The 17,954-nt window shown below is 40.3% G+C and overlaps 1 protein-coding gene, 1 long non-coding RNA gene and 1 pseudogene across 6 annotated transcripts in view; 1 reads left to right on the top strand and 2 right to left on the bottom strand.

The window, feature by feature from the left end:
* Positions 1-10,965: 10,965 nt before the first annotated feature.
* LOC133392221 (uncharacterized) lies at positions 10,966-14,346 on the bottom strand (annotated as a pseudogene).
* Positions 14,347-14,470: 124 nt separating this feature from the next.
* Positions 14,471-17,954, bottom strand: part of LOC133392218 (uncharacterized protein MAL13P1.304) — a 63,645-nt gene continuing 60,161 nt past the window's right edge. For 3 of the 5 annotated variants that reach the window (XM_061651765.1, XM_061651766.1, XM_061651764.1), the window contains one exon: positions 14,471-16,465. In XM_061651765.1, coding sequence (XP_061507749.1) covers positions 16,149-16,465 — 317 coding nt within the window. In that variant the 3' untranslated portion in view covers positions 14,471-16,148. The remainder of the gene's footprint in view (positions 16,466-17,954) is intronic. The other 2 variants (XM_061651768.1, XM_061651767.1) reach the window with 1 other exon arrangement.
* Positions 17,303-17,881, top strand: LOC133392228 (uncharacterized). The gene is made up of 3 exons (XR_009765551.1): positions 17,303-17,538; positions 17,604-17,707; positions 17,794-17,881. It is a non-coding gene; the product is annotated as an uncharacterized LOC133392228 (long non-coding RNA).

Here is a 17,954-nt window from a genome sequence, read left to right on the forward strand (position 1 = left end):
CTGTTGAAAATTCAAATCACTGCGAAATACTTCAAGATTGCGTAAACCGTTTTTCGACGTGGTGCCATGATAACGAAATGTTTGTGAATGTACAAAAATGTAACTGCATTACTTTCTCTAAGAAAAGGATTCCAATAACTTTTAATCACAAAATTGGTCAAGACAGTGTGCCGCGGTCATCTGTAGTTCGTGATTTAGGAATAATGTTAGACAGTAAACTTATATTATCGTGCCATTTCCACACTGTTATATACACCTCGTACAAACCGTGCGTATCCAACCACGATGTGTAAACCGCTGTGACAGTTGACGCGCGGCGGTAGATATGGAAGTGAAGGAAGAAGAAAATACAAAGAGGAATTTGGCGGCACGCTCTCTCGCGTACGAACAACCAAACAGAGTGGTCGTGTTTCATTAGGTATATCCGAAAGATATAACAAAGTGGCGACGAGGGACGGAGTAAAAACCCGCAGTATGGCGAACGACGAGGAACCTCCACCGACTACAAGTGCTGCAAATGCTGCAAATGCTACAAATAACAACAATACTGCTGAGGCCCCCCGCACCATCACTCATGCAAATTTCGCATTCGACGCCTTTGATAAGGCAACATGCAAATGGAGTCGATGGGTGGAAAGAATCGAAACAGCGTTTGAGATATACGCTATAAAGGATGTAAGGGTCAAGCGAAATCTTCTTCTTCACCACATGGGAGGTGAAGCATACGATGTGCTGTGCGACAAAATAGCTCCGAAACGACCACGGGAATGCGAGTACAAAGAGGTGATTGCTACGCTGGAAGAATATTTCCATCCAGAACCATTGGAAATTAGCGAAAATTTCAGGTTCAAGTGCCGACGTCAAGGTGACAAAGATGCCCATTCAGCAGAAGAAAGTGTGGACGAATATTTAGTGGCATTGTGAAAAATTGCCACAACATGCAATTTCGGGCAGTATTTGTCAACCGCATTGCGAAACCAATTAGTATTTGGTTTGAAGAGGAACGATATCCGTAATCGTTTGCTTGAAAAGCGGAACCTTACGTTAGAGGAAGCGAGAGACATAGCTGTTGGCATGGAGCTATAAAAAAAACAGTGCTGAAATAGAAAATGATGGTTCATCACAAGATGTACATGCAGTTCAGAAACGTAATGAAAAACAACCACAAAGAAGCAAAAGCAAACAAAAGCTTGCCAAAGAACGTAACCTGTTATCGATGCGGTGATGCAAAACATGTGGCAAACAAATGCAAGCATATCAATACGATTTGCAACTTCTGTCGGAAGAAAGGGCATTTAGCAAAAGTTTGCATGAAAAAGCAAAGCCAAAATGAAGTGTGCACGGTAATTTCGTTAAACAACATCGTTCCGAAATGGTGGATAGATCTTACCGTAGATAACATTACAATGCGTTTCGAAGTGGATACAGGATCACCGCTAACCATTATTGGAAAACAATGCTACGAGAAATATTTCAAAAACAAACCTCTTCAAAAATGCAATGTCGAACTCGTGAGCTATACAAACAATGCAATCGAAGTGCTTGGCACAATAAAAGTAAAAGTGGATAATGAAATGCTTCCGCTCTATGTGGTGAATCTCATGAAACGACCATTACTTGGTAGAGAATGGTTAAATGCGGTGCCCGATTGGAATAATCGGTTACAGGTAAACGAGGTAAATGAAATGGCAATAAATACAAACAGCCTTAATACTATTTTGCAGAAGTACGCCGACGTTTTCGATCCAAATTTAGGCAAAATATCGGGAGTACAAGCACACCTGACCCTCAAAGAAAACGCACAGCCAATCTTCTTGAAAGCACGACGTGTGCCGTTCAATTTGATCGATGCTGTAGATCAAGAGCTTGACAAGCTTGTTGCAGAGGACGTGCTAGAAGAAGTACCAACCAGCAAATGGGCAACGCCGATTGTACCGGTGCGGAAGGCAGAAGGTAAAGTACGAATTTGCGGAGATTACAAGCAAACTGTTAATCAAAAGTTGCAGGTAGATCAACACCCATTACCAACTGTAGAAGAGTTGTTTGCGTCCCTAGCTGGTGGTAAACGGTTTTCAAAAATCGATTTAGTACAAGCTTATTTGCAAATGGAGGTAGCACCCGAAGATCGTGAGATGCTGACTCTTAATACTCATCGAGGACTGCTTCGTCCAAAGCGTTTGATGTATGGTATTGCATCAGCCCCGGCGATTTGGCAACGGCAAATGGAAGGAATCCTGCATGGAATTTCAGGGGTAAGCGTTTTTCTCGATGATATTAAAATTACTGGTCCTAATGATCAAATTCATTTGCAAAGGCTAGAAGAAGTCATCATGATAGAAACATACGCCTTAACAAAGAAAAATGCCTGTTTTTTGCTAAACAAATAGATTATTGTGGTTACACCATAGATGAACATGGTATACACAAAATGCGTGACAAGATCGAAGCAATCGCTAATATGCGTAGGCCAAGTAACAAAGACGAAGTACGTTCGTTTGTGGGTCTGGTCAATTACTATGGAAGGTTTATGCGAGATCTGAGCACAATTCTCTATCCTTTAAATAACTTGCTAAAGAATGACACTTCATTTAAATGGAACAAAGAACAAGAGAAATCATTTCAAAAAGTGAAAGAGCATATCCAATCTAATGAATGCTTAGTGCACTATTCACCAGAACTACCACTTTTGTTGGCAACAGATGCTTCTCCGTACGGAGTTGGTGCAGTATTGAGCCATGTATATCCCGACGGCACAGAACGACCTATTCAGTTCGCGTCACAAACTCTGAATAAGGTACAACAAAAGTATATGCATGTAGATAAAGAGGCATACGCTATCATGTTTGCGGTGAAGAAATTTTTCCAATATTTATACGGACGTCAATTTACACTGGTTACCGATAATCAAGCGATTGCTAAAATTCTAGGAGAGCACAAAGGTATACCAGTAATGTCAGCTTTACGAATGCAACACTACGCAACTTACTTACAAGCATTTGATTACAAAACACGATTCAGAAAAGCCGCCGATAATGCCAATGCAGATACCCTTTCACGTTTGCCATTAAGCTGCCAAGATACCACTACATTGTTTGAAGAAACTGATGGCATTGAAATTAACCAGATTGAAACACTTCCACTTACAGTAAAAGAACTAAGCCAAGCAACAGCAGAAGATCTAACAGTAAAAACACTCATACAAGGTATCACACATGGGAAGCAAGTACCAACTGAAAACAGATTCGGAATTAAACAACAAGAGTTTACGGTACAACAAGGTTGCTTGCTTCGGGGAGTAAGAGTTTACGTTCCTGCTAAATTGAGAGCGCGAATACTAGAGGAACTGCATTCGACACATTTTGACGTAACAAGAACAAAATCTCTAGCAAGAGGCTATTGCTGGTGGCCCGGTATCGACATCGCTATTGAGACAATGATAAAGAACTGCGCTGAGTGCCAATCTACAAGATCGGAACCATCAAAAGTTCCCTTACACTGTTGGGAGAAACCAACGGCTCCGTTCGAAATAATTCATGTAGACTTTGCGGGACCTTTCATGGATACCTATTTCTTTATCATGGTCGACGCCTACAGTAAATGGCCGGAAATACGAATTTGCAAATCTACTACAGCAGAAAAAACGGTACAAATGTGTCGCGAGATATTTAGTAGTCATGGATTACCATCGGTATTGGTCACCGATCACGGAAGACAGTTCACTTCCGATGTGTTTCAGCGATTTTTGAAGATGAACGGAATTGTCCATAAGATGGGAGCACCATACCATCCAGCTACTAACGGGCAAGCGGAACGTTATGTGCAAACGTTCAAGCAAAAGCTGAAGGCTTTGAAATGTTCAAAGTCTGAGTTGCATCTTAGTCTATGCAACATACTAATCACTTACCGCAAAATGATTCATCCTTCCACAGGTAAAACACCATCACAACTGATTTACGGTCGTCAAATAAGGTCACGTATTGATCTTATGCTACCTTCGAATGAAGTACATCATGGAGGAAATTTGCATACGAAGCAATTTTCGGATGGCGACCGTGTAAGAGTGCGAGACTACCTATCGTCGGACAAATGGAAATTTGGACGAGTGATGGAAAAGTTAGGAAAACTGCGGTACGTCTCGACGATGGCAGAGTATGGGAACGGCACACTAATCAAATGATGGGTGTGGGGGAGGACCTACCAGATTCGAACAACAATCTGCCAGATGCACAACCTACAAGTAGTCAGGATGCAGTGAACCTGAGACGTTCGAGCAGATTGCAAGGAAGATGATTTCAATGCAATCATCCGGATCCTTGTTTTCAGTCGTCAAGGGGAGAGATGTTATATACACCTCGTACACACCGTGCGTATCCAACCACGATGTGTAAACCGCTGTGACAGTTGACGCGCGGCGGTAGATATGGAAGTGAAGGAAGAAGAAAATACAAAGAGGAATTTGGCGGCACGCTCTCTCGCGTACGAACAACCAAACAGAGTGGTCGTGTTTCATTAGGTATATCCGAAAGATATAACACACACAATCGTCTCAAAAGCATTAAATATGTTAGGTTTTATTCTACGTGCTTCTTCCGACTTTAAAGATAATTTCTGTCTTAAATCGTTATACTATGCCCTAGTCCGTCCTATACTAGAATTTGCTTGCGTTGTTTGGTGTCCAAACCAAGTGACCTATATAGACATGACAGAAAAAGTTCAGAAAAAGGCTACACGCGCTATGTTTTATCGTCTTCCTTGGTCAAACCAAATGCCACGCCCCCCGTACCATGTCAGGTGTCAGTTATTTGGTCTCGAAACTTTAGAACACAGGAGAAAGAATGCTCAATGTATTTTCATGCATAAATTATTAAATGGGCTTATTGATGCATCTGAAATTTTAAATCTGATCAGCTTTTCTGCACCTACTAGGGATCTTAGAAGCAGGTCTTTAATCAGGATCCCATTTCGATCTTCTTCATTTGGCGCTAACGACCCTTTTATTAAAATGTGTATCAGCTACAATAGACTTGAATCATCTGCAGATTTTCATATCCCTGTTTCTCGCCTTCGTCAGATGTAAAGGGCTAGTGTTATTTATGTTTAAGTTGTTTACTAATTAAGAATTTGTTTCGGTTATTTAGGCCTATTGCCCGATAACGTAAATAATAAATAAATAAATAAATAAATAAATAAATAAATCAATAAATAAATAAATAAATAAATAAATAAATAAATAAATAAATAAATAAATAAATAAATAAATAAATAAATAAATAAATAAATAAATAAATAAATAAATAAATAAATAAATAAATAAATAAATAAATAAATAAATGGTGTCGATGTTACTAGCACAGCAGTCTTGATGCAACAAAACACACCCTTTTTATTTTTATCTAAATGTTATCAAAATCAATCCAGGAACCGTAGTTTCTCGTAAGATGGTACATAATGAATCAAAAAAGCTTTTTCAAGGTCTACTAGTAAGTTTACATTGGCTAAAGTATTGCAATCAGGAGAAAACCTTGAGGTGTCGAAACTACCCCCAGTTCCCCTACTTCGTCTTCGTGGCATTGATTCTCAATTCCAATTCTTCCTCCTTCGCATTTGTCCTGCCGATGATGTCGTTGTCATCCGCGAAGCCACAAAATTAGAGAGACTGGTAGAGGATTGTGCCACGGATGGTGTTGTCTAGCCCCGCGCCTCAAATGACACCTTCCAGAGCGATGTTAAACAGCAGACTGGAGAGTCCATCACCTTGCCTCAGACTCCTTTCGAACAGATTCGAACGATTCCAATATCAAGTTCGATATTCTCACCTTGCACTGCACCCCGTTCATGGTGGCTTCTAACAGCCGGATCAACTTCCCAGGAAAATGGTACCGCTGCATGATGTTCCCTAGTTCATTCCGGTCTATGGTGTCGATGAACAGGTGGTGCGTAGATATCTGACGCTCTCGGCACTTCTGGAGGATCTGCCGCAGAGAGAAAATTTGGTAGGTAGTGGATTTACCTCCAATAAACCCAGCTTGGTAGCTGCCGACAAAATTTGTAGCAAGGGATGCAAGCCTGCAGAATAGGATCTGGGATAGGATCTAATAGACGGCATTAAGGACCGTGATGGTTCGAAAGTTCGAGCAATCCAGCCAGTCACCCTTTTTGTAGACTGGGTGAATGACACCCAGTTTCCACTCCTCCGGTAGTTCCTCCTGCTCCCAGATTTTCATGATCAGCACTTCGACGGTAAGCCTCTCCGGCCCCATCTTGAAGAGCTCGGCCGCCAGTCCATCACTGCCGACAGATTTATTGCTCTTAAGCTGCTTGATGGCGCTGGCAATCTCATCGAGAGATGGCGGGGGCACCTTGACGTCTGCGTCGATGCTGTCGCTGTTGTTATTGCTGTGCTGCTGGTGTGGTGGTTGCCTTGTTCTGCCACTTGCGCCAGCCTCTCCTGCCTCTGCTCCATTCTGATGTCATTCATAGTAGCACCTCCACCTTTCGATCACCTCCCGCTCGTCCGTCAGAAGATTTCCTTCCGCATCCCGGCACATTGCTGTTTTAGGAGCAAACCCGTTCCGTGTCTCCTAGAATCTCCTGTAAAACAAGCGGGTGTCCCCCGACTGAGAAAGCTGCTCCAGCAGCTGTTCGTCTGAGTCTTCAAAACGGCGCTGCTTGGCCTGAAAGAGCAGGGTTTACTGTTACCTCAGTCGTCTGTAGATCTTCACGTTCTGACGGGTTTCATGCCGTAGCATGCGGGAAAGCGTTGCATTCTTCTCGGAGAGTGCTAGTCTGCACTCTTCGTCGAACCATTCATTTTTCTCTCTTCGTCGTAAGCGGCCGATCTTGTGTTCGGTTGCAGTGCTGATGGCTCGTTCACTATACGCCAGTGGTCTGCGAGGGGCATCGCGGCGATGTTGTTGTCGGCCGGAAGCGCTTCCCCGAGCGCTGTCGCGTACAGTATCGGACAGAATGATAGGACCCTAGTTTTTTCAACGCAGCATGCACCCGTTGGGACAGGTTTATGTGTGGTTTGTGTGTTTGTGTTTGTGTGTGTGTATGTGTGTGTATGTGTGTGTATGTGTGTGTACATGTGTGTGTGTGTGCATGTGTGTGTATGTATGTATGTTTGAATGTGTATAGGTGTGTGTGTTTGTTTCACAAGTAGGTCGTTTCGGATAGATTTGTTAGTAGTTTTTTTGTTTTTTGGGTTAGGTTTTTGATGTAATAAGCAGGCCCACCGCCCTCGCGATTAGTGTTTTTTCGATATAATAACAATTTTACGGTCTTCTTTCGCCGTGGTCTTCTGAAGACGTCCGGTTGACTTGCGCGTTTCGGTTGTCCAAGCGCGTTTCGGTTGTCTAAGCACGTTTCGGTTGTCCGAAGCGCGTATGCCATAAAAGTGCGCGATCGTTCCATTACGAACTCGATCGTTTTGCGCTTAATGTCAGCAGCCGCCATTCGCTTAATGATATCGCGCTGATAATCGGTACAATGTTTACCTCGACCCATTGTTACTAACATTGCTTGCTTGGACCGTCAAGAACGCGCTGGTTAAAAAGTTGGACACGGCTGATCCCGTGCTCTACCTGCGTTCTGCTTCTATGCGCAATGAATTACATCGTTTTCGAGCAGCGAAAAAATCGCATGGATAAAAACTATCAATGAGTAAGCGAGTAAGTGTCTATCCATTTAAATCGAGAACAGAATACTGCCGCGCTCATGAAACAAAACGCCCATTGAAAAGAACAACTGCGCACCAGCTCAATGCACGCACCAAGTTTTCCATGCGCACACAACGTTCAACGCAGAGATGCACGCAGGCCTTTCAATGGCGTGCACTGGAGAAACACCTGTGAGGGAATGCCTAGTTCATTGCTAGTGAGCGCGTGTCCATTTCGCATCGCTGCGCATGCACATTCATCAACCAGCACACCTGCGTTTTCGTCCGAGGAACAAGCGCTGCTGTCGATGCAAACTTTAGCTTTTATCCAAGTGTAAACGCACGCTGTTTCACATGATAACACACATTATCAAATACTTTCAACGCAATATGACATCATGGCAAGCTACGTTTTTCAGACACAAACCCGCGCACTTGCAAATACACATTAAAAAGCACACTCTCTTTCTACTACTACTACTACACACACACACACACACACACACATGCACACACACACACACACACACACACACACACACACACACACACACACACACACACACACACACACACACACACACACACACACACACACACACACACACACACACACACACAAACACTCACACACACACATACACACACACACACACACACATACACACACACAAACATAAGAAACGTGGCAAAACAAGTGCACGGTGCGTTGAAAAAACCATGGTCCTATCTTAATGTCCGATACTGTACCCCTCCGCCACATCAGCACACTTCATTCGGTCCATGTTGCGCCTTGGGATGGGTTGACTCCGTTGGTTGTTAACTATGGACAGTTTTTGGCGCAGCTTTACCAAGACTAGAAAATGGTCCGAGTCTACGTTTGCTCTTAACGTCGATAATATCCGTGAAGTGCCTTCTGTCAATTAGAACGTGGTCGATTTGGGACTTTGAATCACCCTTAGGGTGCCTGCAGGTGTAACTAAGGCAGCATGTATTTGTAATGTATGTAAGATTTCAAAGCCGCGGGCCCAGACCTCATCTTGCGAAATTCGAGTCTTCACATCCAATGATAGGTTTTTGCAGTTCCATGTGTTCCATGAGCTTCCAATCGTAAGTTATTTTTCCGTGCGTGTGTTTGAATCGATTGGTCCGATACGGTGCTTCTTCATGTTGACTGTTCGTTGCGTTTATGATTTTACGAGGGTGGCTTACAAGGCCAAGGTCCTGCAGCGAGCCAAGACGGAAGAAGCCAGCGTAGCCCTTCGGGAAGAGACATACGCCGGGGGAAGCCGCTCCTAACATGGAGAACAGGCGCTCCCAGGTAGAGGCATGGGGATCAATAATCTATCCCCCCTCTTAATTTAGCTATGTAACCCATCCCAAGGAGTTGGGTTTCTCGATATACCCAAGCTTGAATAATTGAGAGACATGCTACCGTTATGTACAACGAGGACGTATTGCGTAGGGGTAGGGGGTGGAGAGCCTATGTTAACCTTCTAGAGGCTTCGGATCCACTCCCGTATCAGCGAACTATTGCTACAAAACTGCCAACAGAACTACCACGAAACCACGAATCACGATCAAAAAAATTTGACCGATGCCCTTGCTGCAGGGCTTATAAACTTGTACGAGCACGAGAATTTGAAATGTCGCGAATGATGACTTGCACCGTGCTCTTGATGCGGAGCGTTCCGAATTTGCCGATGCTCTTGTTACAGAGCGAAAGAAACCCTTTAGCACGCAAGTATGCGTATTCGTAGGGCCAAAAATGTGAGAAAAACTCAAGAAACGTTCGTAACGTTGTACAGTATGTTTTCTTTTCCAAAAGTGTAGAAAAATGTGTCGGTTGTTAAATTAAATATGTCACGTTCTAATGTCCGATTGATACTGTATATTTTAGATATATTTTATTTTCAAATGTCATGAACTTAATACAAAAGTTCATTTAGAGTTCATTTCGCTATCCTATCTATGCCTGCGAGTTCATTTCTAATTTATCCCTAATTCACTTCGAAATTCGAATTCGAACTAAGAAATTCAAATATAATGGAATATCCGAAAATAAACTTTTGAAGATAAAGCAACACGAAAATTAGAGGTGCGGCTATACACGCTAGTGTATGGCTAGTATAGGGCATCAGTGGATGGCTAGCGAACCGTCGTTAGATTGAAAGTTTTTGTTACATTCTGTACTAGGCCCAACTTTTTCAATAAATCTATTGTCAGCAATATGTATTTCATTTGAATTTATCTCGATATTTGTGTCACAATTATTCTTCAATAAGACTTCTGATTTACTTCCCCCGCTGCTATAAATGCCAGGTAATATAGAAAATTTGCCGAACGATCTTTTTTCCTCTTTATTGAGATTTCCATCATTTTACGTATCGATTGCGGTAAAATCTTTTTCTAGAGTATTTAAGGTTATTTACTGGTTTTCAACTTTTTTGTTATGTAATGTAAATATTTTCCTTCCTATTTTCAAAGAATAGTTACGTGTCACCCGGCCTCCGTCGTGCACCGAACAGCCGTGAAGGTGACTGATCCTGGCGATGCCGTCGGCTAGCGAACGGCAAATATATGCCCACTACCGTCCCGTGCTGTCGAAGCGGATGGACGAAGCGGACCCGCCAACCACGGTCTTGCACCAAGTGCCTCCCTGCCGTAATCTCTTCACCGACGGAGATTCGCGCCTAACGGCTGCCATCCAGCTAGTTGCCCCAAGCTTACGGGGGCATATGCGTACGGAAGGGGAATCCTGCCAATGTCGAACAACTTGGTCGGATGACACGAGCAAACGAGACGGGTAGAAAAGGAGAGGATGGTGACCACGCCTTATTGCCAAGTATTGTTCGAAGTTTACATGGATTGAAACTACTTTCGGAATCGGAAATAAATCTCTTGCACAAAATTTCTCCTTTTTTGCTACTCATTATTTTATTTCGTGGAAACGGAGTTATTTTCATGAGACATGCTGCAATAGCGATCGCTAAGGTTTTTTTTTTGGGAAAATACAATATTTAAATCCTTTACTGAAGTCTTTTTCTATTAGATAACGGCGAAAATTTAATTTGCTGCGCGGAATCGATCCTGACCCAAGTGACATTTTCGAGCAGATTGTTAACGTTTTTCGAGTTGCTGGAAGCTTAAAGAGCAGGCTTAAAATTGGCTTAAAGAGCAAGCGATATTGCAGAGTTTAAGCTTATTATAACAGTTGAAACGTCAGTGTGAAGCGTTTTTTCTGGTGCCATTTTGAGAAATGTCATCACGTTGTGCACAAGCTACCGGCCCAAAACAAAACATGCGTATTGTTCAATCCATATTAAACAACAAGTTTATTATAAAACACTCTTTCACGTTGTTTTGTTATTTTCCCTGCGTTTCTCAGCTATTCTGATGCTCCTGGATAGATCGTTTATTTCTTTTTACTCAGTGTTTTGGCTGTTGAACACCGAGGACGAAACTGCAAGCTTCTTGTTTGTCCGGCTTCTACCGAAGTTCTGACATAAACTTCAACGCTTCAACACATCGTTGTTCACTCACACACCCATGTTTTCAAGCGTTCATATGAGGCAATGGGTTCAATCGAGCTGTTCGCAAGGAGTTTAAGCTAAAAATGTAGAACAGTTGTCACCTGGGGAGATTCGCCACTTGACACCGCGTAGCATTATTGATTACATCCTACTTGGAGCTGGTTTTGCCCGCTTAGTAGTAGTGGTACTACTAATCTCCGCCTACGCTCACCGGTACTCACATCGCCTACGCTCACTAGGGTAAATGTACCTATAGTGGTGGTAGTACCAATAGTGGTGCTATTGCTCTAAAATGCGGTTCATAGGGCAAATTAAAAGTAATTAAGTTATTTAAGTTAGTGTTAAATGTTCTTTAGCTTTTTACAAAGGGTTTAAAATTTAAATGAGGCCATTCCGTTACTTAGTGATCGAAAAATCCATTATTTTGTGAAATGGGTCAACATTTTTCCAAAATCCTTAGGATTTCATAACGAAACTCATTTTTCTGTTAACGTTCTAAACGACCACATAACCACGCAATTATTAGTTTTTCAACATAACTGTTATGTAATGTTATTGTTTTACTAAAATTATTTGCCTTGTTACCATATTTATGCATTTTTAAGTGTTTTTTACCATAGTGCCATTATAGGTACACAAAACAGGCATGTTCCTATAGTGGTTATAGTTCTAAAATCAATAAATACAGGTCGTTTTAGATTTTTTCGAGGAAATTTTTGGCATGAGGTACTGTTTTCACTAAAATAAGCAACAGAAATGATTTTTATGTAGGTAATTTACCAAAAACAGGCCAAAATTCGCTTATCTGGCTGAATGATAAATTGACTTCAAATCAAGCACACTCTTCCGGGTGTAGGTTGACGACAGGTGTGATGCAGTACTTTAGTAAATAGTTTCATCAAGCAAATTTATACATTTTTTACGATCAAATTACGCAAGAAACCAACATTATGGCAGTAATCGTTGCTATTCATACGAAAACAGCTTCGAAACTAAGTTTCATTAATACTATACACCGTTTTTGATGCATCTTTGTTTACCACCACTATAGGAACACAATACGACGACTATAGGAACCATACCACCATTATAGGTACAACGAAGCAATCACAAAAATATGTAATTTTTCGTAAATTTGATGTGTTACATGGTTAAAATGGTTGTGATTGCGAAGATAAAACATATTCCAATTGCTATGTGTTAAAATATTCAGAAATTGTCGTTCCTGACACTTTAAATCCATTAAAACACATCGGTACCACTACAAATTGCACCACTATTGGTACATTTACCCTAGTAGCCACGTCGCGTGAGCGACATTACGTATGTGCAATTAAGTTTAATTTTTTTTTTAAGTTTCATAGCCAATCAGCCCATCGAAAAAATATTGAAACTATAAAATATACAATTTATTCCGTTATCAATGTCAAAATGAGGCGGATTTCGAAATCTTTTGCTTTCCATTTGAATTTTTTGTGAAAACGTTTCCTTTGTCGGTGCAATGCTCCAAGTTAACGTGAGATGAAATATAGTGAAACATAGTTTTTGTTTGCACCTGTATCGATCAAGAGCTTAAGGATTCCTTTAGTGGTAAAATTTTTCAAATATGGGAGACATTTATTATTTTTCAAGTGTCCGGCTGTTTTAGCGCAACCATGGAAATTTAACTCATCTAGCTCATTTTCGTCTGCTTTGTTTTCGGTTTCCGTGTTATTCCTTGTTAAGGTGCGCATGGATGTGTCATCATTTTTATTCTTATCTTGCCAAACTTTGTTCTTAAATTTATTGGACCTATTTTTATCGCTTTGATTATTTTTACGATAAGTGTACGAGGTTGACGGTGCTTTGCTGGCACATTTTTTCCTTCTTCGCTCGTCTGTAGTAGTGTTTTCTAATTTCTTCCTGTATGAAGCGTTGGTGTATTCGATCGATACCGAATACGCTTCGTCTAAATCGTCCGGTTTACAGCTCCTAACGTATGACGATAGTGGTCCCTCGACACCATCGAAGAAACGTGATAACACCGATCAAATTTTGTACTGCCTGTGTGGAATTTTTATATTCGTCTGCAGTCGTGGTCATGTTGACCTGATTTTTGTCTCGTGTTTTTTCTAACTATTAAAATATCCGGCTAGACTATTCATGCCCTGACATTCGTAAAACAGTTGTTGTATATGTGATGTCTTTTTTGTCACCACATGCGGTCAACAACACTTATTTGATTTCTGGCCATGTGCTTTCTGCTGCTATCAACGATTCTCTTGCCTGGCCAGTTATTTTACACTTCACTACCCTAACTAGTTGATCGTACATAGACGATCCTTCATGGTTTTTGTAAAAAATTGGTAGGTTACGTATTGGATCAGGCGTTCTATATGCAAAGAAGGATCCTCTGTTTCCCTTTTAACTTCTTCATGTCCTCGATTAAATCGTTGAGTGAGTTTGTCAAATCATGGATAAGATTTAACAATTTGTCTTGTGTAAAGTCAGACTCCATTTTACTACCTTCGTTTTCACTGTTTCATTTTACTCACGTACAATTCGGCGCAATTGTGTGTTGTCTAGCGTTCTGAGTAGTTAGTCTTCTTTTTTCTCTTCGGCGTTAGCACGATGCGTTTGGGACGTTAGCTGGAACGCCTGCTTCTCTCCGCAAATCATCTGATATTCGCTCGATGATGGTGTTGATACCGGGATGAGTTGGCTTACGCTTGTTCTACAAATTCGATTTTCAACTACGCCAGTTTGTCTTCAGCAGTACCATCCGTTGCAAGGTCTGATGCAAGAATGATTATATTTAATTGTTCATAAAATCTAAAAATTAAACTGATACACTTATTACGTTCTACTAGTAGCTTATTCAGAGATTACACTAATACACTTATTCTATCCTATCCTTTTACGCACACATACGACTGTATGAATAATTCATATGGAAGATTAAATATCTTACCATTACGTATACATATTTAAATATATTTCAAGCCCCAAATGTACCGTGCCGCCATATGTAGGACTGACTATCCTGTTATGGAAACAATAAGTAATTGAAAGCCAAGCTCACTTTACTAGTGGGTACAGGCAGGCCTTGACCGACAGCGGTTGTTGTGCCAAAGAAAAAAAAATATATGTAGATATCAACGATTCTATATATATATATATATATATATATATATAGTGCGCTGCAAAGTGTACTAGTTGAAAGTTTTGACTGGCTTATTGGTTTTGTAGATGTCATCATCGACTGTTGTTTCTTAAATCACGATATCGATAGATCAATGTATTTGTTTTAGTAACTTTATTTATTAAATTTATTTGCATGCTTACGGTCAGCGACTACATTATTGTTGTAAATGGCGAAAACCAGCTTTGGTAATGATTATTTTAAGGTTTCTTGTATTTTCTACCTCGAGCAGCTATGAAGATTATTGAACAAGTTTTATTAGCTAAAATGTTTTGATTTTTTTAAAGAATATGTTGAACAAGTTTAATATGATAAACAAATCTAGCCAGGAATTGTAAAAAAAGCATATTTTTCTTATCGTTTTCTATGCTTTACAAATATTGCTTAACATGTCTGTATTCTGGTCGATTCAGCCTAGACGGTTTTAGTTATATTACAATAATTGATTCTAAGCTCTTTGAATATAAAACAAAAGTCTTGTAACAGTATGTATTGGATAAAAAAAATTGAAAACACTTGACAATTTACTGAAGCGAGAGATTTGGAAAATAAAGTGACTGTACCAGTATTCGGCAGTGTACCTGTTTTCGGCAGGATAACTAAAAACGTGTAATTACGCAAAAACACATTGAAAATAGTATCCATATATATTTTTTAAATATAGATATAGTCATTTGTTATTCATATACGAAGTATCACATTATTTACACATTTCAAAATATCAAACAAAATGTGCAGAGTTCACAGTTTTTCGGTAGATTTGCTGTCAACCAATAGTTCGGCAGGTTTCATTATAAAGAGAACCAGAGCACTAAAACAATGAAAGTGTGGTTTTTATGAAAGATTCTATGGTTTTAAGAAAGAATTTATTCTAGCCCGCTAGGAATTTTAAAATCACGAAAAACAAATAGTTATTCACTTTAAATGCTGCCGAAAATAGGTACACGATAAATGTTGATTTTTGACAGATCAATGCTGTGGGCTCCTGCAGAAACTTGGAACAATAACACACGTTTGATTTTGCTGAATATTCATTTGAATCTTGATGAAACACTACACTGCGTATGTCAACACATAAAACCACATTTCTTGTATCAAATATTACAATTTCACTATAAATAATCCAATAACTTGAGAGAAAAATAATAGTTTGTGAGCCAGTCTTAGCCGTACTCTATAGCCGTCAGGCAGTCTCATTTCTCCAGTGCCTACTTTGTTTGTAACTCAAATCAAAATGACTGTAAAAATTGTCAGCAAGATGCCCAACATGGACAACATAAAATTAATAGTTTAAGTAATTTTCAACACACTTAGAAAAGTAGAGTGTAAAACTGATTTAAAAATTTCTGTCTACCTATTGGCATTGATTAAAACATTTTCTGACCTGTATCCGCGTTGCAGAAAATAGGAGCACAGCCTGCCGAAAATAGGACCAAACTGCCGAAAAAAGGATCAAAAACACTATGTGCATTTTCACGAATATCTCTAAAAAATACATTCAAATCGTCAATTAAGAAATAGCACAACATAATACGATAGTTTATCGCTCAAAATAATGTCACTTTCATAAAAAATAATAAAAAATGTAAGTGTACCAACAGTTTTAGTGAAACTGCTGCACTAACCTGCTCAATACTGGTACATTTACCCTAGTTTAGTTTATTAAACAACTTTTTGCAAGAATACAACCGCATGTTTCATGTAATATAAGTATGGTTTGAAAATAATCTTTGACATTATTCAGCTATTTTTCTTCGTTTGGTGCTTTGTTCCAGACTTAAACTTGAGTGTTTGTTTCAGAAAACGTAAAAGATTGTTTCTTTAACAAGTCATGTTCAGTTTTTGCTTGACGTAACCAATTTTTAAGATCGCGCGTTTTTTCGAGAAGAGTAAGCGTGTAGTGATGTTGATTATTAATTTTAGATGAATTTGAATGCTGTCCTATCGCATGCATGGTGGTTGTCATACAAGTTGAAGCCGTGGAGTTTGAGAGTAGAATCGCGTCACCTAATTGTTTGGGGTGAACTTCAGTTGCGTCGTTGTTAAGAAAATCTATCTCGTCGAATTCCATTGTCGCTATGGCATTGGTTGGATCTGCATTGGTTTCGGAAAAAGAATATAGAATATATTTAAGTCGTGTTATAAGAACAGCAAAATGCTACTTTTTTATAATATCAATCAATGTTACGACAGTGAATGGATCTGTGGGCCACGCGAAGGATGCAGCCTTATAAGTCGAACCCGCTTGGGTAACAGCGATCTTCTCAACCGTTCGACACCAATAATCTACCTTCCCGCTAATTGCCCTCTCAAGTAATTTGAGGAGCATATACCGCAGAAGGGCGTGAAGAGGGAAGAGAGATTTCTTTCGTGATCCGAATATGCAAAATTAAAAAAGGCGAAGTTTCTTAGAGTTGCAAAATCCGAATGAATGTTTATTGAAAGTTCGATCCTATTTATAACCCCGGAAGCCCATACAATTTTAGGGTGATAGTATATCTTTCCCGAGGACAAATAGTACATACAGGGTTTCTCAAGCCAGCTCAACAACGTATCACTATTTTTCGAACACGATAAACGATTGTCAACATCGTACATACAATTCGAATCCGTAAACTCTTTTCAATTTGGTAACACTAGGTTTTGGACCCGTAAAATCCCAACTCGAATCTGGAAAATGTATAATGGATGACAAGACAGCCAACAAGCTGAGCTCTTTCGAAGCAAACCACGCAAACAACCCAAGTAGCAGAGCCGAAGTTTTTCAGAGATTTTTCTGTGTGCCAAAGCGAGATGCCCTGTCTTCTCTCTCTAGATTTTGGACAGCAAACCGCCACGCGTGTAGAGGTGTGTGCGTGTGACGAAAAACGATGGATGAAAAACGCGAGGAGCGGGGTCTGAAGTCTTTCGTTGGTCACACACACATGCATCTACCAGCGGATTGCGCTTCACCGTGTCTACCCATCTTTCTCGATCCACCATGATTTTTTCTGCTATCGCACTCACCCGGGAGTTAGGCATCCTCAGTCTGTCCAGAACTTTCGTTGTGGAAGGATGTGCGGGAGTGATGTGCGATTTCTTGTGTCCCCTACTTTCCTTGTTTACGTTTTGCGCAGTGTTGCTTCTTCTTCCATTGTGGAATGATTTATCCAAGCTAACTTGTTGAGGTAAGTTTCTTGACCTCATATGTGCTTCAATGTACTAATTCAACTAATGCTTATCGTCTTCAAAGTTACAGATGCATGCGCCATTCATCAACGCCTACCTGTTGGCATCATCAACAATCTTCAAAGTGGGTGACAGAAAGAAAACGTTTTACAGGTGTAAAATATTAAGGTAAGTGTTGCTCTCATGATCTACGCAAAACTATCCAAAGTAATACGTACTACATACATTAATTACTGGTTCATTTTTATTGACAGCGTTCAGCACAACTCAGCCACAAAACAACGCACTGGATTACGCTAAGAACCTGTCGAAACGCGCGCAGCCCCCGAGAGCGGTAGGAGAAAGGAAGAACGAGAGGAGGAAAAACTAAAGCCAGCGCGCAGCTCTGATGGTACACTGGTGGACATAAAAATAG

This window comes from Anopheles gambiae, chromosome 2 (genome assembly GCF_943734735.2).
Source record: "Anopheles gambiae chromosome 2, idAnoGambNW_F1_1, whole genome shotgun sequence".
Classification (NCBI taxonomy): Eukaryota; Metazoa; Arthropoda; class Insecta; order Diptera; family Culicidae; genus Anopheles; species Anopheles gambiae.